The following is a 24,604-nucleotide window of genomic DNA, read 5'->3' as shown; positions in this document are numbered from 1 at the left end:
GAGTGACTTTCACTTCGCTTCGCTGAACTGGATGTCAGAACAAAAAATAGCTATAATGGACTTAAGTGGGGAAATGGGAAATTTTGATTATGAAATTCTTATCATCTTAAGATAGAACTGTGTGCACAGAAAAGGGCATCCTTACTTTTAAGTAATGCAGATCACTGTATTTATTTAAAGGTAGTGTCATCATGCCTGTACTTTACTTTCAACTGATTTGGTGTGGCGAGGGAGAGGGAATGAACACATAGATAAAGCAGGCATTCCCAATCACACTGATGCAACTTCTGTAAGTGGGGACACAAGATTAGGACTCTCGAAGGAAACACAGAAAAGAAGGCAGGAAATGGTGGAAAGGGGTCAAAGGGTTCTCACTTTCAGCAATGAAGAGGAGAGCAAGGTGGTGCTAGAGGGTCCAGTCCCGGACACTGGTCTGGTGGGAGATGCCCCCGGCCATGACAACCCAGGGATAGGAAGATGAACGTGAGTTCTTTAGGACAGAGGATGCTCTTGGCTGACCCGGACTCCAGCCCTCACACTAAGGAAAATCCCACTGGATGCAAATCCCACCGAGAGAAGCAGGTTAGAGAGACAACAGCCTGGACAAGGAAGCAAGGGGAGTAACAAGGAAAGACAGTCCCATGCATGTGGTGCAGAAGGACGAGGGCCAACACAGGCAGACAAAATGGCCAAGGACTCAGGGGAAGCTTCCTGAAAGGGGAGGGGACGGTAGTAAGAGAGGAAACTCCAGAGGCACACCCCACTCGTGAAGAAAAAGAAGAAACAAAAAGAAATTCTTCTCACAATGTAGAACAATGGATAGTTTGGCAGAGGCAGCCACCAGGCCCACGGGCCCCAGGTTCAACAAGCTGTGATTCCTACTCTAGGACCTCATGAGCCTGCTGAGAGCTGCCCACTAAAGACCATGTCATGGACTCTAGAGACCAGGACGCAGACCTTGAGAGGAAGCGGTGCCCTCCATGAGAACCAGCGGTTGGGGCTGCCAAGACTGAAAACGTCCAGTCTTTGCCCAGAGACAACATCTCGAATGCTGCTTTCCATAAGTGGGTCCAGCCACCAAGAAATAGCAGTTGTGTGGCGAAGCTGAGACCAAGGCTTTGTCCCTCTGCCCTCATTCACCCCTGAGTCTCTGCTTTCGTCTTTGGCAAAACCAAACTTTGGATCCTGGGAACATCATTTTGCTTAAGACAGCTATTCAAAGTTGAGGAATAACTCACTTTTCAAGCTTGGTGGGTACGGATTCCCTGCTTTTTAAAACCTTTTATGTCCTATTAACTCTCTGGAATCTTTATGAAGGTCACAAACCTCCACCCCCACCTCACGGGATACACAAAATCAATTCCAGATGGATTCTAGATGTGAATATATAAAAAGGTTTCAAGAAGACAACACAGAGTATATCTTCAAAACTTTGTGTAGACAGACTCATTTTGGAGTGCAGCTTAGGTGTGCTGTCTGCTCAGTCATGTCCCCATGGACTTATGACTCTTATGACCCCGTGGACTGTAGCATGCCAGGCTTCTCTGTCCATGGACTTTTCCAGGCAAGAATATTGACGTGGGTTGCCATTTTCTTCTCCAGGGGATCTTTCTGGCCCAGGGATTGAACCGATAACTCTTGTGTTTCCTGCATTGACAGGTAAGATTCTTTACCACTAGCACCACCTGGGAAGCCCGCAACTTAAGAAATCTATACATTAAGAAAAAGACTGATAAACTGAACTTAATGGAAAACTACTGCTAACCAAAAGACACCATTAACAGAATCAAAGGCAAGGCACAGAGGGGGAGGAGCTATTTGTAACATCTCAAGAAGGACTGGTATCAGGATATACACATAACACCTACAAACTGAAAAACAGACAGCACAATGAAAAGTGGGCAAAGCACTTCAAAAGACGATCAGCCTAAGGCGATGGTGTGTGGAAGGTCATCGGTCATCCGGGAGGCTGTACACAGGGAGATGCCGGCACCCACCAGGACCGTGAAAGAGACAAACAGAACCACACACACTCCACAACTGGAAGGACACAGATGGTTCAGACATGGCATCTACTCCAGTGGGTGTTTAAGCTGCTTGGGGAACCCACCAAAGCTAGACCTGTGCTGCCAGAGACCCAATGACTTCAGTCCCAGGCACAGAACAACGCGGATGCACCAAAAGAATGATCTCCAGTACTGGCCAGTACTGGAGAGGGCGTGGAGAAAGGGGGACCCTCATCTACTATTGCTGGGAAGGTAACTTGGTACAGCTACTATGAAAGCTCTGTGGAGGTTCCTCAAAAAACTTACAAATAGAATTACCATATGAACCAGCAGTCCCACTCTTGAGTATTTAACCAAAGAAAATAAAAAAAGAACACTAACTCGAAAATATTCTGCAGCCTCATGTTCACTGTAGCATTATTTACAATAGCCAAGATGTGGAAGAAACCTGAGTGTCCATCTGTGGATGACCAGATAAAGAAAATGTGGTGTGGGGACTTCCCTGGTGGTGCAGTGGCTGAGAATCCACCTTCCAGTGCAGGGGCCGCGGATTCGAGCCCTGGTCAGGGAGCTGAGATCTCACATGCCTCAGGGCCCTAAGCCCGTGCGACACAACTACTGAGCTGATGGGCCCTGCAGCCCACATCACAACTGGGGAGCAGCCTGTGCATCGCAATGAAGACCCTGTGTGTCGTAACTAAGACCCAGAGCAGCCAAATAAAAAAATAAATGCCTCAAAAGAAAGAAAACATGTATACATGTTATGTATACCTGTGAAATATTATTCAGCCATTAAAAAAGAAGGCAATCTTGTCATTTGCAACAATGTGGATGGATCAGGGGGTTCCCAGGTGGTGCTAGTGGTAAAGAATCCCCCTGCCAACGCAGGAGATGCAAGAGATGTGGGTTTGAGACATATGCCATATGATCTCACTTATATGTGAAATCTTTAAAAAAAAAAAATCAGGCTTGTTAAATACAGAGAACAGACTGGTAGTTGCAAGAGGTCGGGGGGGGAGCGGTGGGCAGGGAGGAGTGGGTAGGTGAAATGGGTAAAGGGGTTAAAAGGTACAAACTTCCAGGTATAAAATAAGTAACTCATGGGGATGCAATGGACATCATGGCGACTATAGTTAATAACACCATATTGTGCATTTGAAAGTTGCTAAGAGAGTATATCTTAAAAGTTCTCACACAAGGATTAAAAGAATTTTAAGATTCATATGTTTGATGATGGATGTTACCTAGACTTGTGCTGGTCACTTCACAATTTTTACAAATGTTCACTGTAGTAGTATTCAAAAGAGCCAAAACCTGGAAATGATTCAACAGACTGTGAACAACAGAATGGGTAAGCCCTGTGGAATATTCCAATGATGTGTTTCTATACAGCCAAGACCACAGATAAGCTACCACTATATACAGCAACATGCATGAATCTCAGACATGAGGCTGAGTGAAAGAAGTTAGATTCCAAGGGTACATACAATATGCTCCTCTTTAAGTTCAAACAACTGATAAAACTGATCTAGAATGATAGAACAGCAGCTACCCTTGTTGTTGTTCAGTTGCTAAGTCATGTCTGGCTCTCTGCGACCCCATGGACTGCAGCATGCCAGGCTCTTCTGTCCTGCACTGTCTCCTGGGGGTTGCTCAGATTCATGTCCATTGAGTCAGTATTGCCATTCAACCATCTCATCCTCTGCCAACCCCTTCTCCTTTGGCCTTCCATCTTTCCTACTATTAGAGTCTTTTCCAATGAATCGGCTCTTCACATCAGGTGACCAAAGTATTGGAACTTCAGCGTTAAGTCCTTCCAATGACTATTCAAGGTTGATTTCCTTTAGGATTGACTGGTTTGATCTCCTTGCAGTCCAAGGGACTCTCAAGAGTCTCCTCCAGCATCACAATTCAAAAGCATCAATTATTCAGTGCTTCAACTACAGTTCAGTTCAGTTCAGTCACCCAGTTGTGCCCGGCTCTTTGCGACCCCATTAAGTGCAACATGCCAGGCTTCCCTGTCCATCACCAACTCCTGGAGCTTACTCAAACTCGTGTCCATCAAGTTGGTGATGCCATACAACCATCTCGTCCTCTATCATCCCCTTCTCCTCCCACCTTCAATCTTTCCCAGCATCAGGGACTTTTCCAATGAGTCACTTCTTCGCATCACGTAGCCAAAGTATTGGAGTTTCAGCTTCAGCATCAGTCCTTCCAATGAATATTCAGGACTGATTTCCTTTAGGATGGACTGGTTTCATCTCCTTGCAGACAAAGGGACTCTCAAGAGTCTTCTCCAACAACACAGTTCAAAAGCATCAATTCTTCAGCATTCAGCCTTCTTGATGGTACAACTCTCACATCCATACATGATTACTGGAAAAATCATAGCTTTAACTAGATGGAACTTTCTTGGCAAGATAATGTCTCTGCTTTATAATATGCTGTCTAGGTTGGTCATAGCTTTTCTTCCAAGGAGCAAGTGTCTTTTAATTTCATGGCTGCAGTCACCATCTGCAGTGATTTTGGAGCCCAAAAAAATAATGTCTGTCACTGTTCCCACTGTTTCCCCATCTATTTCCCATGAAGTGATGGGACCAGATGCCATGATCTTCGTTTTCTGAATGTTGAGTTTTAAGCCAGTTTTTTCACTCTCCTCTTTCACCTTCATCAAGAAGCTCTTCAGTTCCTCTTCACTTTCTGCCATAAGGGTGGTGTCATCTGCATATCTGAGGCTATTTCTCCCAGCAATCTTGATTCCAGCTTGTGCTTCATCGAGCCCTGCATTTCGCATGATGTGCTCTGCATATAAGTTAAATAAGCAGGGTGACAATATACCACCTTGATGTACTCCTTTCCCAATTTGGAACCAGTCTATTGTTCTATGGCTGGTCCTAGCTGTTGCTTCTTGACCTGCATACAGATTTCTCAGAAGGGAGGTAAGGTGGTCTGGTATTCCTGTCTCTTGAAGAATTTTCCACAGTTTGTTGTGATACACACAGTCAAAGGCTTTGGCGTAGTTAATAAAGCAGATGTTTTTTCTGAAATTCTCTTGCTTTTTCACTGATCCAACAGATACTGGCAGTTTGATCTCTGGTTCCTCTGCCTTTTCTAAACTCAGCTTGAACATCTGGAAGTTCACAGTTCACGAACTGTTGAAGCCCCACTTGGAGAATTTTGAGCATACTTTACTAGCATGTGAGATGAGTGTTAATTGTGCCATACTTTGAACATTCTTTGGCATTGCCTTTCTTTGGGATTGGAATGAAAACTGACCTTTTCCAGTCCTGTGGCCACTGCTGAGTTATAAAAATTTGCTGGCATATTGAGTGCAGCACTTTCACACCATCATGTTTTAGGATATGAAATAGCTCAACTGAAAATCCATCACCTCTACTAGCTTTGTTTGTACTGATGCTTCCTAAGACCCACTTGACTTTGCATTCCAAAATGTCTGGCTCTAGGTGAGTGATCACACCATCATGGTTATCTGGGTCATGAAGATCTTTTTTGTATAGTTCTTCTGTGTATTCTTGCCACCTCTTCCTAATATCTTCTGCTTCTGTTAGGTCCATCCCATTTCTGTCCTTTATGTGCCCATCTTTGCATGATGTTCCCTTGGTATCTCTAATTCTCTTGAAGAGAGCTCTAGTCTTTCCCATTCTGTTGTTTTCCTCTGTTTCTTTGCATTGATCACTGAGGAAGGCTTTCTTATCTCTCCTTGCTGTTCTTTGGAACTCTGCATTCAAATGGGTATATCTTTCCTTTTCTCCTTTGTCTTTCTCTTCTCATCTTTTCTCAGCTATTTGTAAGGCCTCCTCAGACAACCATATTGCCTTTTTGCATTTCTTTTTCTTAGGAATGGTCTTGATCACTGCCTCCTGTACAATGTAAAGAACTTCTGTCCATAGTTCTTCAGGCACTCAGTCTATCAGATCTAGTCCCTTAAGTCTATTTCTCACTTCCACTGTATAATCATAAGGGATTTTATTTAGGTCATATCTGAAGGGTCTAGTGGTTTTCCCTACTTTCTTCAATTTAAGTCTTAATTTGGCAATAAGCAGTTCATGTTCTGGTTCACTTCAGCTCCCAGTCTTGTTTTTTGCTGACTGTATAGAGTTTCTCCATCTTTGGCTGCAAAGAATATGATCAATCTGATTTCGTTATTGACCATCTGGTGATGTCCATGTGTAAAGTTGTCTCTTGTGTTGTTGGAACAGGGTGTTTACTATGACCAGTGCATTCTCTTGGCAAAACTGTTAGCCTTTGACCTGCTTCGTTTTGTACTCCAAGGCCAAATTTCCCTGTTACTTCAGGTATCTCTTGACTTCCTACCTGGAGAAGGAAATGGCAAACCACTTCAGTATTCTAGCCTTGAGAACCCCATGAACAGTGTGAAAAGACAAAAACATAGGACACTGAAAGATGAACTCCCCAGGTTGGTAGGTGCCCAATATGCTACTGGAGATTAGTGGAGAAATAACTCCAGAAAGAATGAGGAGACGGAGAAAAAGCAAAAACAACATCCACCTGTGGATGTGACTGGTGATGGAAGTAAAGTCTGATGCTGTAAAGAGCAATATTGCATATGAACCTGGAATGTTAGATTCATGAATCAACAAATTGAAGTGGCAAATTGGAAGTGGTCAAACAAAAGATGGCAAGAGTGAACATCGACATTTTAGGAATCAGTGAACTAAAATAGACAGGAATGGGTTAATTTAACTCAGATGACCATTATATCTACTACTGTGGGCAAGAATTCCTTAGAAGAAATGGAATAGCCATCATAGTCAACAAGAGTCCAAAATGCAATACTCAGATGCAATCTCAAAAACGACCAAATGATCTCTGTTTGTTTCCAAGGCAAACCATGCAATATCACAGTAATTCAAGTCTATGCCCCAACCAGTAATGCTGAAGAAGCTGAAGTTAAATGGTTTTATGAAGACCTACAAGACCTTCTGGAGCTAACACCCAAAAAAGATGCCCTTTTCATTATAGGGGACTGGAATGCAAAAGTAGGAAAGAACTCTTAAGACACAACAAATAAGAAAATAAACAACCCAAAATAAAAATGGGCTGAAGATCTAAACAGATATCTCACCAAAGAAGATATACAGATAGCAAGTAAGTAGATGGAAAGACACATTACAACAGCCATCATGCGGAATCATAATTAAAGTAATGAGCTACCCTACGTGGGCTTCCCGGGTGGCTCAGTGGTAAAGAATCCACATGTCGATGCAGGAGACCAGGGTTCAATCCCTGGGTCGGGAAGATCCCCTGGAGGAGGAAATATCAACCCACTCCAGCACTCTTGTCTGGAGAACTCCACAGAAAGAAGAGTCTGGTGAGGTCACAAAGAGTGGGACACAACTGAGCAACTAAACAACAACCACAACCATGACAGACCTGCTTGGACAGCCCAAACACAGGATACCAATGACGTCAAATGTCGGCAAGGATGTGAAGCACCAGGAGCTCTCACTCACTGCTGATGAGAATGCAACAAGGTGCAGCTACATGGAAGACAGCTGAGCAGTTTCTCTCAAAACTTAACCTACTTTTAATATGTGCGTGTGTTACTTGCTCAGTTGTGTCCAACTCTTTGTGACCCCACAGATCATAGCCCATCAGGCTCCTCTGTCCATGGAACTTTCCAGGCAAGAATACTGGAAAGGGTAGCCATTCCCTTCTCCAGGGTTATCTTCCCAACCCAGGGATCAAACCCAGGTCTCCCACATTGCAGGCAGATTCTTTAATGTCTGAGCCACAAGGGAAGCCCATATGATGCATCAGTTGGGCTCCAAGGTATTTACCCAAATGAGATGAAAATGGTTGTCCACACAAAATCCTGAACAAAAATGTTTACTGCCGGGAGCCAGCGTGAGGAACGCCGCCTGTGGCAAAGGTCATGAGGGAGGAGGCTCAGCATACGCAAAGGCGGGATCGAGCCTCAGAAGACCCCCTGTTCCCAAGCATCTACCCCCAAAAACCAGAGTCTGCCTGCTTTACTGTGTTATGCTTTCCACCTACTCTTCTGACATTAACAGGGAGCTGTCCCCCAACCACCTTTTTCTGGAAAAAGTTAATTTAGAGCTTTTAGATAATAAGTCTCCTGGACATAATAAGAGTGTTTCAATCAAAAAACCCCTCTGATGGCTTTCTAGCCTGCCTGTAGGACTCTTAACAGCTGTGCATGTGATTGTTTGCGGCCTCCCGACCGACCGCAAGACGCACAGGAAGCTTAAAACTTCCTAGGAATGTAGGGGCTTCCGAGGAGTCAAAATCGTTAGAATAGGACTGATTAAGGGTTTCATTTGTTGAGCCAATACTTGCTGCCAAGTTTTCCTATCTTTTATTTGTAGATATAGTTGGTATATAGAAAAAACAGGCAGTAGCCCTGGTATTAGCAACATTAGATCTTTAAGTACTTTCTTTGTTATAACCCACTGCACCTTTGTTCTACAGGAATGTAACTGTATTTAGTACTTTGAGGGTGATGCAGATTAAAGAAAAAACACTTCAATAGAAAAAGAGTTTCCTGGTTGATAAACATTTATCTAGGAAGAGAGCCATAAAAATGTTAACACGCCTCTTGGCCAGAAGATAATGTAAACCACCTGAGACCTTTTGTATATGGGAAGGTATGCAAGAGGAAAGCCTGGTCTCAACAGGGGGTCAGGACTGCTGCCCCTGCATAACTCTGCATATTCCATTATTTCTTTACGTACAACTTGGGGTATATAAGCTGCTTTCAAAAATAAAGTTGTGAGTCTGGCACTGATGCTTGGCTCCCCCATGTTGTTCTTTTCTCCCTTTTCTGGCTGAATTCCTATCTGGAGTGTGGAGGCTCACCGTGTCTACTTATTTGCCCTGGCTTCTAAGACCCACACGAGAGAGAGCCCAAGGCGGGGCACCCTCCACTATTCAAGTGGGCGCCGGTGGCCTATGTATATGGTGCAAGTTCCTTGTCTTGGAACTTTATTGGTTTTCCACATAAACCAAGTTATTCAGCCTCTTTTCTCCACTAATTTTCCTACTACACGATTCTTTCCTAATATCTCTTTATATTTCTAAATAAACAAGTTTTTCCTTGCTGATGCCGTCTCTGCTTCAAATTCCCTGGATCCACCAGGGCTGGACCCCGGCAGTTTACAGTAAGTCACCCACATATGAACCTTCAAGTTGCAAACTTTCAAAGATGTGGCTGTGCTTCCATCTGTTTCAGGCATGAGTGAGAGCACAGCTTGCCCTCTGTCTCCTACTGCTGATGCTCCCTCAGCTCTGCTGTCTCCCGCCTCCCCGCCTCCACCAGTCAGTAACTCTTCTTGACTGCTCACTCGATCCCAGCCCGTGTACCAGCTGTTGTGCGGTACTATTGTACTGTATTGTAGATTTTAAATGTCTTCTTGATTTTTTATGTTTGTTGTTTCTGTATTGTGTGAAAAGTATTATAAACCTGTTACGGTAGAGTAGTGTACAGCTGATTGTATTGGTTGGGTATCTAGGATAATTCTGTTGGACTTAAAAGGTGGTCTCAGAATGGAACTTGTTTGTATTTTGTATGTAGGGGATTTGCTGTATAGCAATTTTGTCATAATTGCCAAAAATTGGAAGCAACCAAGACATCTTTCAGTAGATGAATGGATAAGTAAACTGAGGTACATCCAGACCACAGAGTATTATTCAGTGCTGAAAATAAATGAGCTATCAAGCCACAAAAAGACATGGAAGAATCTTAAATGTGTATTACTTAGCAAAAGAAGCCATCTGGAAAAGTATATGCTATATAGTTTCATCTGTATGATATCCTAGAAAAGGCACAACTATGGAGACAGTAAAGGGATCAGGAGCAGACAGGGTGGAGCACCCATGACGTTTCAGGCAGTGAAATTACCCTGGTTGATATGGTAACAGCAGATACATACAGTTGTCAAAATCCATAGAAGGTACAACACCAACAGTAAAAACCTTAAGGTAAACTATGAGCTTTGGTTAGCAACAGTGTATCAATATTAGTTCATCAATTATAACAAAGGGGTACCACATAAATGTAAGATGTTACTAATGGGGGAGCCTCTCCGGCAGGCTCAGGATCATTTCATGGCAATAGATAGGGAAACAATGGAAACTGTGACAGACTTATTTTGGTCTGTCAAAATCACTGCAGATGGTGACTGCAGCCATGAAATTAAAAGACGCTTGCTCCTTGGAAGAAAAACTATGACCAACCTAGACAGTGTGTTAAAAAGCAGAGACACTACAAAAGCTGACAAAGGTCCATCTAGTCAAAGCCATGGGTTTTCCAGTAGTCATGTATAGATGTGAGAGATGGACCATAAAGAAAGCTGAGCGCCGAAAAAACAATGCTCTGAACCGTGGTGTTGGAGAAGACTGATGAGAGTCCCTCGGACTGCAAGGAGATGAAACCAGTCAGTCCTAAAGGAAATCAGTCCTGAATATTCATTGGAAGGACTGATGCTGAAGCTGAAATTTCAATACTTTGGCCACCTGAAGTGAAGAACTGACTCATTGGAAAAGACCTCGATGCTGGGAAAGATTGAAGCCAAGAGAAGGGGAAGACAGGATGATATGGTTCGATGGCATCATCAACTCGATGGACATGAGTTAGAGCAAGCTTTGGAGTTAGCCTGGCATGGTTGCAGTCCATGGGGTTGCAAAGAGTCAGACACAACTGAGCAACTGAACTAAACTGAACTGACGGGGACAGGAAGTATATGGGGACTCCTGACTATCTGCTCACTTTCTCTATAAATCTAAAACTGCTCTGACAAATAAAATCTATCAATTTTATAAAATCCATAGAACAGTGTACTTTGTTGCAGGCATGCTATATTAGGTTGGCCAAAAAGCGTCATAGCTTTTTTCCATAACATCTGGTGGAAAAAGTCTGAACAAACTCTTGGACCAACCCAATATTTCAACAACAAAAGAAAACAAGTCTTAAGTGAGGGCCATGAAAGTGCCAGTGCTCAACCAGCACAACTTCTGGAGCCTTGAGGGGCATCCACAGAGGACCCCTGAGTTCAAGCTGCTGAAGGAAGAAGCCCAGACCTGCCCAGTCAGAGGCATCTTTCGCCGAGACTCAGCTGTATAAGAAATTGTAAAGCCTTTCTGGACTTTAAGATTAATTTTAGACTTTGAATTTTAATTCACCCTGACAAGAAAAATTTGATTTTGTAGTTTAATTTCTTTGGACTTCCACTTGCAGGGAAATTTAATTTTGGGACTAATTTCTCTCTGGGCAATTCCTAATGGAAAGGGGTTTATAGTCAAATCAGGAGCACCTCTAAGTGACTGGCTCTTTTTATTGAATTATCTTCAGGCTATTGTTTAACCTCACAGCAGAATCTCTGATGAGCTAAACTGGATCAAGGGACTGGATAGAACTTAGAATGGGAAATAGGGAATGAATTCTCAGCAACGGGTGCAGAGGAGCCTTGAAATCTATGCATTATTCTGGTCCAATTCAAAGCCTTCTGAGGACATAAGCTATATAACCTATCCACCACTGGTCCTGAAGGACAGGCAAAGGAAAGATGGTTGGTTTGGGAGAAGTGGTCCCAGGGAGGCTGGGAAACCTCCCCCATGATGACTAGTCCCACAAGGAAGGCCACACCCCCACTGACCATACCCTCAACAGTTAAGCTCAAGGGGTAGAGAGAATGAAACGCAAGAAGGTTGCAGGAGCCCATCCTCTCCCAGCCCCACCTCTCCACAAAGGGGCCTCCTGTGCCCACCCTCTGCCCAGCACACACCCCTCCCCAGAGAAAAATTAGCTCACAGGCTAATGGGTTTGGCAGAAAGAACAGGGCCTGAGCTGCTCACCCTTTCCCCTGACTATTCTTTTCAGATTTATCCACAGGAAGAGAGGATGCTGTGGTCTACAGGCAACGGGGGCAGCAGCTCTGCCCCAAGGATCAAGGCTGACAGCGGCTGCCAGCCTGACCTCTCCCTACCACTCACCTGATGGGGGGTCAGCAAGCCTGGCTTTCAGACTAGTGCCACCCCACACCTGCTCTGACACTCCCCACTGATGCTGACCTTGGAGAAGGGAGCAGAGCACCACCTGTGTACCCATGAGCCCTAGCGCCTAACAATCTGGCCGACCCTTCGCACTACTTCTTTGTTTTCCAACCATTTATACTCATTTTTAAATTTCTTTCCTTCTACTTTTATTTGGTTTATTCTATTTTTCTTTGTTTTTTTTTTCACCAAACTTCCTGAGCTGAACAATTCAGTTCAGTCCACTCAGTCGTGTCTGACTCTTTGCACCCATGGACTACAGCACGCCAGGCTTCCCTGTCCATCACCAACTTCTGGAGCTTGCTTAGACTCATGGCATCGAATCAGTGATGCCATCCAACCATCTCATCCTCTGTCATCCCCTTCTCCTCCCACCTTCAATCTTTCCCAGCATCAGAATCTTTTCCAATGTGTCACTTCTTCAAATCAGGTGGCCAAAGTATTCGAGTTTCAGCTTCAGCATCAGTCCTTCCAAAAATATTCAGGACTGATTTCCTTTAGGACTGACTGGTTTGGACTCCTTTCAGTCCAAGGAACTCCAAACATCGATTCTTTGGTGCTCAGCTTTCTTTATGGTCCAACTGTCACATCCATACATGACTACTGGAAAACCATAGCCTTGACTATACAGATCTTGTTGGCAAAATAATGTCTCTGCTTTGTAATATGCTGTCTAGGTTGGTCATAGCTTTTCTTCCAAGGAGCAAGCATCTTTTAATTTCATGGCTGCAGTCACCATCTGCAGTGATTTTGGAGCTCAAGAAAATAAAGTTTCTGACTGTTTCCATTGTTTCCCCATCTATTTGCATGAAGTGATGGGACCAGATGACATGATCTTAGTCTTTTGAATGTTAAGTTTTAAGCCAGCTTTTTCACTCTCCTCTTTCACTTTCATCAAGAGACGTTTTCGTTCTTCTTCACTTTCTGCCATAAGGGTGGTGTCATCTGTGTATCTGAGGTTATTGATATTTCTCCCAGCAATCTTAATTCCAGTTTGTGCTTCATCGAGCTCTACATTTCGCATGATGTACTCTGCATAGAAGTTAAATAAGCAGGGTGACAATATACTGCCTTGATGTACTCCTTTCCCAATTTAGAACCAGTCTGTTGTTCCATGTCCAGTTCTAACTGTTGCTTCTTGACCTGCATACAGATTACTCAAGAGGCAAGTCAGGTGGTCTGGTATTCCCATCTCTTGAAGAATTTTCCACAGTTCGTTGTGATCCACACAGTCAAAGGCTTTAGTATAATCAATAAAGCAGAAATAGATGTTTTTCTGGAATTCTCTTGCTTTTTCAATGATCCAGCAGATGTTGGCAATTTGATCTCTGGTTCCTCTGCCTTTTCTAAATCCAGTTTGAACATCTGAAAGTTTACAATTCATGTACTACTGAAGTCTCTCACTTGGAGAATTTTCAGCATTACTTTACTAGCGTGTGAGATGAGTGCAATTGTGCGGTAGTTTGAACACTCTCTGGCATTGCCTTTCTTTGGGATTGGGATGAAAACGGACCTTTTCCAGTCCTGCAGCCACTGCTGAGTTTTCCAAATTTGCTGGCATATTGAGTGCAGTACTTTCACAGCACCATCCTTTAGGATTTTAAATAGCTCAACTGGAATTCCATCACCTCCACTAGCTTTGTTCATAGTGATGCTTCCTAAGGACCAGTTGACTTCGCATTCCAGGATGTCTGGCTCTAGGTGAGTGATCACACCATCGTGATTATCTAGGTCATGAAGATCTTTTTTGTACAGTTCTTCTGTGTATTCTTGCCACCTCTTCTTAATATCTTCTGCTTCTGTTAGGTCCATCCCATTTCTGTCCTTTATGTGCCCATCTTTGCATAAAATGTTCCCTTGGTATCTTTAATTTTCTTGAAGAGATCTCTAGTCTTTCCCATTCTATTGCTTTCCTCTATTTCTTTGCACTGATCATTGAGGAAGGCTTTCTTATCTCTCCTTGCTGTTCTTTGGAACTCTGCATTCAGATGGGTTATCTTTCCTTTTCTCCTTTTCCTTTCTCTTCTCTTCTTTTCTCAGCTATTTGTAAGGTCTCCTCAGACAACCATTTTGCCCTTCTGCATTTCTTTTTCTTGGGGATGATCTTGATCACTGCCTCCTGTACAATGTCACAAACCTCAGTCCATAGTTCATCAGGCACTCTATCAGATCTAATCCCTTGAATCTATTTCTCACTTCCACTGTATAATTGTAAGGGATTTGATTTAGGTCATACCCGAATGGTCTAGTGATTTTCCCTACTTTCTTCAATTTAAGTCTGAATTTGGCAATAAGATCTTTCTTTATTTAGAAAGATGGTCTTATATGAAAACTGATTATTCATTGATATGTGTATACATCTTAGGTCACCAAGCAGGTATTGCCATACACCTAATCTCATTTTACAGCATTCTTTGACTGTCGTACCTCAAGGTCAGAAATCATTCACGGCCTTTCCCCCAGAAGGTTCAGTGCTCTGTGGTGACCTAAGTGGGAAGGAAATCCAAACAGAGGAGATATGTGTATATGTATGGCTGATTCACTTTGCTGTACTGTAGAAACTAACAACATTGCAAAGCAACGCTGCTGCTGCTGCTGCTGCTAAGTCGCTTCAGTCGTGTCTGACTCTGTGCGACCCCATAGACGGCAGCCCCCCTGGCTCCCCCGTCCCTGGGATTCTCCAGGCAAGAACACTGGAGTGGGTTGCCATTTCCTTCTCCAATGCATGAAAGTGAAAAGTGAAAGTGAAGTCGCTCAGTCATGTCCGACTCTTTGCGACCCCATGGACCGCAGCCTACCAGGCTCCTCCGTCCATGGGATTCTCCAGGCAAGAGTACTGGAGTGGGGTGCCATCGCCTTTTCTGAAAGCAATGCTACTCCATTAAAAATTAATTTTTAAGAAAGATACTTTCTTCATTCCCAATATAAGCATTTAAAGCTGCAAATTTCCCTGTAACTGCCATTTTACTTATTAGTTTTGATGTACGATGTCATTTTTCCGTTCAGTTTTAAACAGTCATCTCTATATTGATTTCTTTATTGACCTATGGGAACATTAGAAGTATATTTTAAAATTCAACAATCCAGCAGTTTGGAGCCTTCTGGGGGAAAGGTAATGAATGATGATTTCTGACCTTGAGGTATGACAGTCAAAGAGTGCTGTAAAATTAGATTACGTGTATGACAATACCTGCTTGGTGACCTAAGATATATACATATATCTATGAATAATCAGTTTGTACAAGTTTTAAAGTATACCTGAAAATAATGTATGTTCTCTAAATTGGTTGTACAGGTTTTATAATACCACCTTTCTAAACTGTATAATATCATCATTAATTTTTTCTGCTTTATCTATCAATTCACTGAGAGAAATGTATCAAAATCTATGATTATAGGTCTGTCAGCTTCTCCCTATAAAGTCCATTAACTAGTCCTTCATATTTGGAGGTTGTGTCTGTTGGAAGTTCACAGACTGAGAGTCATTTTTCCTAGTGAATTACTCTCGATTATTATTTAATAGGTTTCTTGATTCCCAGCAATGCATTTGCCTTGTCACTTTTGTCTGATGTTAATATTGTTAAGCTACTTTCATTTAACATTTTAACACACCTTTCTCCACCTGTTACTTTCTACTCAAGAGGCAGTGGTTGTTCAGACCTCAGCTCTGTCCCTTATGAGCCATGTGACTGGCCAAAGACAACAACATATTTGGTATATTCCAATCCACTGCAGTGTAAATCCATTAGTTTATAATGATATGAGAAAAAAAAAAAAGCCATTGGAGCCATCTTTGAAGGATACTGGTAACTGTCTGGTTACTTTGAAAATCGGCAAATACAGGGGGAAACATGCACTATTTTGGCTTCCTTATATGAATTGCACCTCTAGATAACCAAATAGTTGATGAGGAGAAGTTTCTTTTTAAGGAAGCATCCTGGCTGATAAATGAAGAAGTATTCCAGAAGTAGTATAAGAAGTAACCAGGTGTCAGCAGAGATGGGGACACACCACCAGTGACAAAGACTCTTTGCCCCATACGAAGAGAATGCATCTGCCCTTGTAGCTAGATCTCATTCCAATTTACAGGAGAAACAGGGATGAGAGGAACACTGCAGAAGCCACCACTGAGCCTTGAAACCAAAGTGCAGGCTCTGGGAGGCTCTAGGGGGCCAGCAACTCTATGACTTCAACAAATAAACTAAAATGAAAAAGCAGGGATGGGAAGGTGATGACAACTACAGGTAGAAAGAGACTCGAGAGGCACACCTTCCCAACATATGGACCTCAGGTCTTGATTTGAACAAACTACTAAAAATTTTTATGAAGTTATTGGGGAAGTCTTAACATTGGCTAGATATTTGCTAATATTAAATCATCATTCTTTTTTTGAGTGGGGTAATATTATTGAGTTTCTGTTTCTCAAAAAACAAAAAGACTCTAGGGACTTCCCAGGTGGTCCAGTGTCTAAGACTCCGTGCTCCCAATGCAGAGGGCCCGGGTTCAATCCCTGGTCAGGGGACTAGGTCCTGCAAGCCACAACTAAGAGTTTGCATTGCTCAACTAAAGATCCCACATGCTGCAGAGGAGCCTGGCAGGCTACAGTCCCTAGGACTGCAAAGAGTTGGACACGACTGAAGAGACTTAGCACGCATGCTGCAATGAAGATCAAAGATCCCTCATGCTTCAACTAAATAATAAAATTTTTTAAATGGTTAAAGCTAAAAGGCTTTTTTAAAAAGACTCTACTTTTTTAGATACACATAAGAGAACATCTAGAGATGAAATTATATGTCTAGGCTATGGTTCAGATAGCCCTGGTTTGGGGAGGGGTCTGGGTGGGATGTCATTGACAATCGTCAGAGCTAATTGGCAGGAGCACTGATTATTCATTATACTAGTCACTCAAATTCTGTACCTGTTTGAAGTTTTTCATTTTTCAGCATGTTTTAAATAATAAAACTCACAGACAGAGCTCAGCACTGGGTTCTCTGTATGCCGGACACCCAGGCTCACCGGCATCAAAGGAGCCATCCTTCTGGATCTGGGCGAGGATGTGCGACAGGGAGGCAGAGCTGGTCCTCCCCGCATCGGCCAGCTCCACGAGCTGCAGCCGTGGTGTGGTCTCGGGCGGGAAGCGGTAGAACTGGAACGTGAAGTACACAGTCTGAGGCCATGGCGCTGCCTGCTCATCCTGAGGCACCCTGGATCCAACAACACCCTGAGTCAACCAGGTATCCCAGCAGAGAACTGGGCTTTCATCACACGCTTGCGGGGAGACCGCCTCCTCCACCCCCACAGCAGCCACACCGTAATGTCTGGGAACCCTCTGAGAAGTCCCCTTTCAGGCGTGATGGACAGCCCTGCCCTCGGGGCTACACCAGCACCCGAGGACCAGGCAACACGCTGTCCATGTTGTGACTAAGGACCATAGGCGACCGGGTAAAGCAGAGTTTATAGCATTTGGAAATGGCTGGGGGTGGGTCCCAGCCAGACTGAAACAAAGACACAGAGCATTCCGTAATCGCTAAGACTTGATCATAGGTTTCTGCCGGGTCAGAACCACATGGAAGCTTTCCCTCAATGCAAGAAATGCAAAAGCCAGGTAAAGAGTAACAGACAAAATAATCAAGAATTTACCTGCTAAAGGCAAGAAACTGCAGCACTATCTCATTGCCTTGTAGACAGTCCGATTCTTCCTTCTGAGGGTTGAACTTCATGGGGTCTGTAGGGCTCACAGCTTCAGCTGGTTGCTTGTTGGCGTCCAGAATCTCGGGAAAGCCAGCAGACTGCAGCAGTGCCAGAGAGGCCCGTGACAGCTTCCCTCCAGAGCTGGAATGGATGGCCCCCTGAGCCAGCCTCCATGAGAAGGCCAACCGAGGGGCAGGACCCAGACAGTCACCTCTCTGGGAAAGCCTGCTATTCAGGGAGTCACAGGGTCTTGATGCACAATGCTTGCCTGGGGTCCCTCCCAGACCTGCTCCTCACCTCCTGGTCTGGGTTCCTGCAATGATCGGGGCATGCACGGGTGTGAAAGGCAGTTCCTGCAAGTGGTCAGCAGCGGACGTTCCCAGGGCTAAGGCTGTCTGGCTCAGGTCAGCCTCCAGGTGAGAGATCCTGCCCTCCAAGGGGAACTCCTGCCAAATACAGTGGGGCCCCAGGTGAGGCCAACAAGAAGCCCCACCCGTAACCAAGGAAGCTGGACGTGGGGCTCATGGATGAACTGCCCCTGGCACATGGCAAATGAAAACACAGGAGGCTCAGCTGCACTGCAATCTCAGGTAAGTGGTGAATACATTTAGTATAAGCATGTCCTGGGCAATATCTGGGACATACACTAAAAAGTGATTGTTTATGTGAAATTCTAATTCACCTGGGCATCCTGTATTTTATGAGTTGAAAAGCAACAAGGAAGGAACCACTGATTTTATGAACAGGTCAGTAGCCTGGGAGATGCCTGATGCCTGAGAAGGCAAATTAACATTAAAACCATGTCCATGGAACAGGAAGATGAAACTGTCTCCAGCAATGCAAGGGAGCCTGTGGGACAGAGCCCTCACATGTACAGACGCTCCCTGTCCCGTCAGCCAGTGCTCTAGGCATCCACCTGCCACCTCCCACTTCTGTCTAAGTGAAGACCTTATTGGGGTCCAGGATACTCTCTCTAGAGCTGGCTTCCCCAGCTTCTCATTTCATTCAGAAGGAGCCCCAAGTGACTTGGTCGCCAGTAACAGAAGAGATGTAAGATCTTCCTGACTACGTGAGCCCAGGGATATTTTGGAATAAGGCATTTCAGCATGAGGATTTTCAGGTAAGTAATCAACTAGAGCCGCTTTTCTTCGACAGACTTCCAGGGCAAGACTGAAGTTGGCAGGTGAACCAGGAAACTCTGTGTGGGTCCCCTAAGGCCAGTGGAAGCAAACAGGCCTATTTGGGCCCATTAGCTCCACTGGAATCCGGGGTGGTGAGCTTCACAGACTCCTCTGGCCTCAGACAGGGAGCCAAGCATCCTGGAGGGGGAGCTGGCAGCTTGGATCAGCCTCTAGTTACATCTCCAAGGAAACTTTTCTTTTTCTCTTGTGTTCAGAGGTCTAAGGGCGCTTTGTCTCCTCAGGTAGAACAAAGCCAGGAATCAAGCCCTGTGGCAGGACCACCTCCCAAACCAAACCCTTGGTCACCAAGACAGATGGTGGAAGATATCTAGAACCTGGAAAGGAGGAAATGTCCAGCCCCCATCCCTACGCCTGCTTCACAGGGACCCCATGAAGGTCTCGGCCACCTCGCCAAGGGCAAGGGCAGCCGGCCAAGACAGAGACTTCAACCGAGTTGGGAGTCTGGAGACATTCTCAGGAAGAAGGCAGGACAGGAGGAAGGGGCGGGCTACTTACCCCTGGGACCAGAGAGGGCACAGGGCTCCCAGGTGGCTGTGATGAGGGTTTGGCCGAGTGGTGGCGCGGAGCCGGGGATGGTGGGGAAGCCGCCAGCTGGGAAAGCGACAGCTGAAGGGAAGAAAGTTTGGGTGAGACAACAAAGGGCACCCCAGTAACTTCACAGAGCCCCTCCCGCCCTCCCAGCACTGACCCTCCGGGGGAAGGAGGACTCTAGTTGTGGCCCCAGGAGGCAGCAAGGTCTGGGATCTCCTGGTCACCAGCTGCTCTGGACCAGGCACTGAGTCTAACTGCTTCTACTCTCATCACCAAGAGCTGCAATTAGGTGATCTCTCCCACACTGCAATATGTGAATAAAAATAGCATTAACAAGGAAAAGCAAGTGGAAGGGAAGCCGGGTTCTCTCCACTCAGGCTGCAGGTCTGGTCTCTGAACTTCTTTGGGTTGCACCCCCATTCCCGGGCTGAACTCCTCCATGACCCCTCTGACTGTAACCACCTATGTTCCTACGACATGAACCTGCCCGTTATGGGATGACCCTGATGGCAACTGATGTGGGCCCTGGAATCCCCGCTCCACTTCACTGCCACATGATGTGGGCAAGTCACCTAACTCACTTGGTTAAGCTAAATCACAGGGCTGCTGTGGGAAAGGACTTGGCATGTACCCGACATGGGGTCAGCCTTCCACAGATGGTACACAAATGCAGGGACTGAACGTCAATGTGAAAAGCTGATGTGGGGTGGTGAAGGGCCCTGACCGTACTGAAGACCCATCTCTCAAATCCTGTTTATAATGCAGTACATGTTACAAATGGGACATCTGTCATCAGCAGTGACCATCAGCCCAGGGGTGGCGGTGGCGGTGGCGTGGCGGGTGGTGCTGGTACAGAAAGGACCCAGCACATGAAGAGGTGTTGAGGAAATGGATGGGGAACCCGGGGGACCCGGGCAGCATCTTGGGGTAGAGAGGAATGTAGGGTCAGCTCAGCTCCCCTGGACCCCAGCAGCTATCCTGAGCCTCTCCAGCCTCTGGGGGTGGGCTGTGCTGTTCTGTGGCCCTCCAGCACTCAGAGGCACCATGCCAAACACTGCAGGGGATATGGGGACAGGCCAGCAGGGGCCGGGAGGCTGCCCTGAATGTGTCTTCAGGCAAATGCAACATCCACTCTGATCCAGTTTCCAAGCTGCATGGTGCTCGTTAAAGCCCTGTCCTGGGCCAGCCTCAGATACTGAACAATTTGACTTTTCTAGAAAGTCAATGTCCAGGATAGTGCTGGCAGACAAGGTCATCAGGAAGACAAACCAGCTCTGATCTCATTCAAACCACGTGGCCAGAGCCAGCCCAGAGCTATGGGCAGACCCATAGCCAGCTCAGGATCCCTGAAGGGTGGCTGCACACTCCCAGACCAGAGGAGGTCTCTGATGGGCCTGCAGGTCAAGGTCCTGTCCCCACCAGCACCAGCTGCTCAGAGTCCCTGCCCGGTTGCTGCCCAGGGACGCCGCAGCCCAGCCAGCACCCTCTCCTAGTAGAGAGGTCAGGAGGGCGCACCCCAGGGTCTCAAAAGTAAAACCAAGGCTGACCAGTCCTGAAAGATCATTAGCCACCTAACATAATTGCCAGGGAGAACACATTCTGAGTGTGGAAACAGGCCTTCAACGGCAACAGGACGATGGTTAACAACCACCGGAGCCACTGCCCCGACAGCCAGCTCTGGGACCCGCTGCAGAGACAGGCGGGGGTGGTTGAGGACACCCTGGTTGCCATCCCTGCGGGCCCATCCCCTCGGGCTCACCAGGATCCTTCCCACCCACACACGTAAACAGGACATCAAGTGTTCTTAAAGACACCAAAAGGACTTTGCTGCACCCAGAACCTTTAAATACGTGATTTTGGAATTCTGAAGCAGACCTCTCAGGAATGGACTTACCCCTGGTCCCACGGGTGAGTCCTGGGGAGCGGTGAGCCCCTGGGATGGTGATGCTGGTGGGCCTGCGAGGAAGCACAGGGGGACAGGGAAGGGACACCAAGAGCCCAGCTCAGTCAGGCCTGGTGTGCATCTCCCCCGACCCCACCCAAGCAGTAACCAGTGCTACAGCCGGGCAGCGGCCACCACACAGTCTCGCTTGGTGGGCAGACCAGCACGTGCTTCTGGGGTCACTGCCTGCAGGATGGAACCCGAGCTCACTCCCCACTTCCACAGCCTCCTTCTCCTGCTCCTGTGGGCACGCTGCCTGTGCTCAGGGAGATGCGAGGCTCTCGGAAGGCTCACCCTGCCTTTCATCCTCTCACACACCCCTGCCTTCAGGGGGCCGGGCTCTGACGTCTGTCCAGACTGGGACTTCCCCAGCTGGGGCCCACTGGCTGTTTAGTTAAATAAGAAACTTCTACGCAGCCGCGCACACACGGCAAATGCCACGGGTGGGGGCTCTGCTCTCGCATCGCTCACGGCCCATCCAAGTCTCACTCACTCTAGGGGTGAGAGTGTGGGCATGTTAGTACTAGGAAGAAGCCAGGCCAGTCCTCCTCAGGGTCCCCAGAGCGAGGGCGACCCTGGGTGACGCCAGGCTGGTCCCCACAGTGCCCAAGACGCCAACCTGTGCAGGGAACAGCCACCCCCACGGCGCCATCTCCACCTGCAGAGCTCGGTCCGCACGCGGAGGTCCAGGGCAGGGCCGGGCAGGGTTTGCCTGCACTGCTTCCACCCCCATCCCGGGCCCCGCACCCCAGCCCAGAAGCCCAGGCATCGCTCGAGTCCCAGAAACCCCCAGCCTCTCGGCACTGAGCTCCTGTGTCTGGGGCCACCATCACCTCGCCATCATCCCGCTCACATCATGTTTCTCCCGCCTTCACCTGCCAGCGCCACCGCCTCCAGCCCACCTGACCCAGGCCCACACTGACAGGGTCCTTCTCACCCACCCGAAGGCCCAGGTGTGACCGCACACCTGTCTCAAGTGACCTGCCCGGTTCCCCTGAGGACCACACCTGCCTCTCGCACCACAGTCCCCTTCACGGGGACCTGACTCTGGCCACCGCATGGGGACACCACCCCCTCTTGAACTTCAGGACATCCTGAGAAATCACGGCTTTCCCCTAGATAACTAGCTCTGCTCCAGGCACCCCTACGTGGCCCTGAGGACCCAAGTTTAGCCCTTCCTCCCTCCCCTGTGGTCTCTGCTGCCCACGTCCCTGCACAAGAAACCATCAGAATGGCTCACATGCTTCTGAAAATGGAAGCCCTGAAACAAAAGCCGGTCCATCCGTGTGTGGAGCCTGGAAGCAATTAAAAAGCAGGAGGCCGTCGGGTGCGTTGTGATGTGGGACTTGCTGTGACAACTGCTTTGCCAGGCACTCTGGGCAGCTCAGGGCCCCACAGTCTCAGGAAGGGCTGAGTCAGCGATTTCACACCACCCGCACCAGTCACAAATGGGTCGGTCACGCCATGCAGGAGACAGAGAACCTCAAGCTTGCAGCTGCAGCCACTGTGCCTGTCTGAAGATGAATTTCCTGACAACCGATTACTTCCCAGTCAGCCTCCACTCACTGAAAAGTGCTGTGGACAGAAGCTAAGGTGTCTGGTCCTCTCTCAGTTCAGCTTCTAGAAGCCCAAACGCCCTACACCTGACTAAAAAGGCCACGAAGGGGCTTGCAACCTGCCCCGAACCTGGGCTGTCCACGTCCCATCGGGTCACACCACTGCACTGCGCACTTCTCTGCACTGGGCCTGGGGGGCAGTGTGTAGACTATGCAGGTCTGAAGCCCACTCATACTCCAGGGCGATGGGGACTACTTTTCAGTTCAGCCCTTCTCGTGAGTCAAGTGAGTGGGCAAGCTTCACAGAGAGACAGAGAGTAAGTGCACAGACACGTGAGTGCTCAGGTACTGGGCCTGGCAACATCCTCCAGGCTAGAGCAGGCAGAGGCCTCACCTCTGTCTTCCTTGGAAAGGCTGGGGTGGGGAGTCCCCATGCATGACTACCAGCCAGGAGCCAGCCCTGTGTGAGAGGCAGCATTTTGCCCCATGTTACAAGCTGCCTTCCAGAGAACACTTGTGCGTGAACACAGATGTGTATTTGGCTGGGGGTGGTGGGGAGGGTGCTGGGGAAAGGAGAATCAGCTGGCAGGGCCTGACAAGGGGGGTTGTGGAGGAAAACGCTACCCTGCAGACAGACCTACTTGTGCTTAACCTAAGGGAGAGGCGGTTGTTGCATCCGTGGCAGCTGAGGGCCAGGTCCTGGACCAGGAGGGTGGGGGTCTGGGGATGTTCCAGGATGGGGCCAAACAGCTGGCTCCAAGGGTAAGGGGATGGAAGGGGTCATCACAGCCAAAGACACAATCACCATGATTCAAATAAAAATTCTGAAAAATAGCTTTCCCCATCAGACCTTGAAAACAAAGGATTAGTGAGTGTCATGGTACCTAGGACACTAAGAATTTACAAGGCAGACCCATTTGAAAGGCCTTTATTCCTAATTATTTGGCCTTTGAAAGCCATTCTCTTAAGACTTTGATCACAGAAATGGAGGAAGTGAGTAAAGTCTAGGAAGACATAATAGGATGCTGCTTGATGCAGCAGGCATGGGTCTCTGTGCTGAAGGAATCCAGACCTCACGAGGCCGAGAACTGGAAGTGCCCCACCTATTTAATCAGGCCCTAGAGTGGTGAGGAGTGCCAGATGTGCCCAGAGCCCTAGACTAAGCCACCTTCAAGGCCCAGGCTCAGAAGCCTGGGCTCTGAGCTGCTCACTGATGGTCTCCTGCAGAACGCACCCTCAGAGAGCCAGCCCTAACTTCCATCCCCTGGGTGACATCTTTTGCTGTCCCCACCGCTGCCTCATCTTAGGATGACACGTACCAGGGCACAGAGAGGATGCTCCCGAGGGTGTCACCAGCACAAAAGTCAAGAATCTAACTCCTTATTACTCTGGGAAACACCATGATTACATATTATCAATGACCCCTTCTGCTTTTATATCTATTAAGCAAATGCACCAAAATTCCGACACCACCAGAACATTCAAAAGCAAAATGTGGGTTAGAGAGATGCCGAGTTCCAAAAACTGGAGACAGAGGGCCCTCTAGTGGCCCCCTCTCGTGCAGGGTGATGAATGGACCTTTGCTCCCTGGTAATTTTGCAGAAAGAATAAAAAGGACAATTC

General features: G+C 47.0%; 1 protein-coding gene across 4 annotated transcripts in view; it reads right to left on the bottom strand.

Annotated features, from left to right (window-relative positions):
* Positions 1-24,604, bottom strand: part of NPHP4 (nephrocystin 4) — a 149,125-nt gene that overhangs the window by 38,329 nt on the left and 86,192 nt on the right. For all 4 annotated transcript variants that reach the window (XM_042257350.1, XM_042257351.1, XM_042257352.1 and 1 more), the window contains 5 exons: positions 21,378-21,439; positions 19,448-19,558; positions 18,048-18,196; positions 17,700-17,891; positions 17,076-17,263 (listed from right to left, as the gene is read on the bottom strand). In XM_042257350.1, coding sequence (XP_042113284.1) covers positions 17,076-17,263; positions 17,700-17,891; positions 18,048-18,196; positions 19,448-19,558; positions 21,378-21,439 — 702 coding nt within the window. The remainder of the gene's footprint in view (positions 1-17,075; positions 17,264-17,699; positions 17,892-18,047; positions 18,197-19,447; positions 19,559-21,377; positions 21,440-24,604) is intronic.

Source organism: Ovis aries, chromosome 12 (genome assembly GCF_016772045.2).
Source record: "Ovis aries strain OAR_USU_Benz2616 breed Rambouillet chromosome 12, ARS-UI_Ramb_v3.0, whole genome shotgun sequence".
NCBI lineage: Eukaryota > Metazoa > Chordata > Mammalia > Artiodactyla > Bovidae > Ovis > Ovis aries.
Note: the sequence above shows the minus strand (reverse complement) of the source record. Positions and strands in the feature narration are given on the sequence as shown.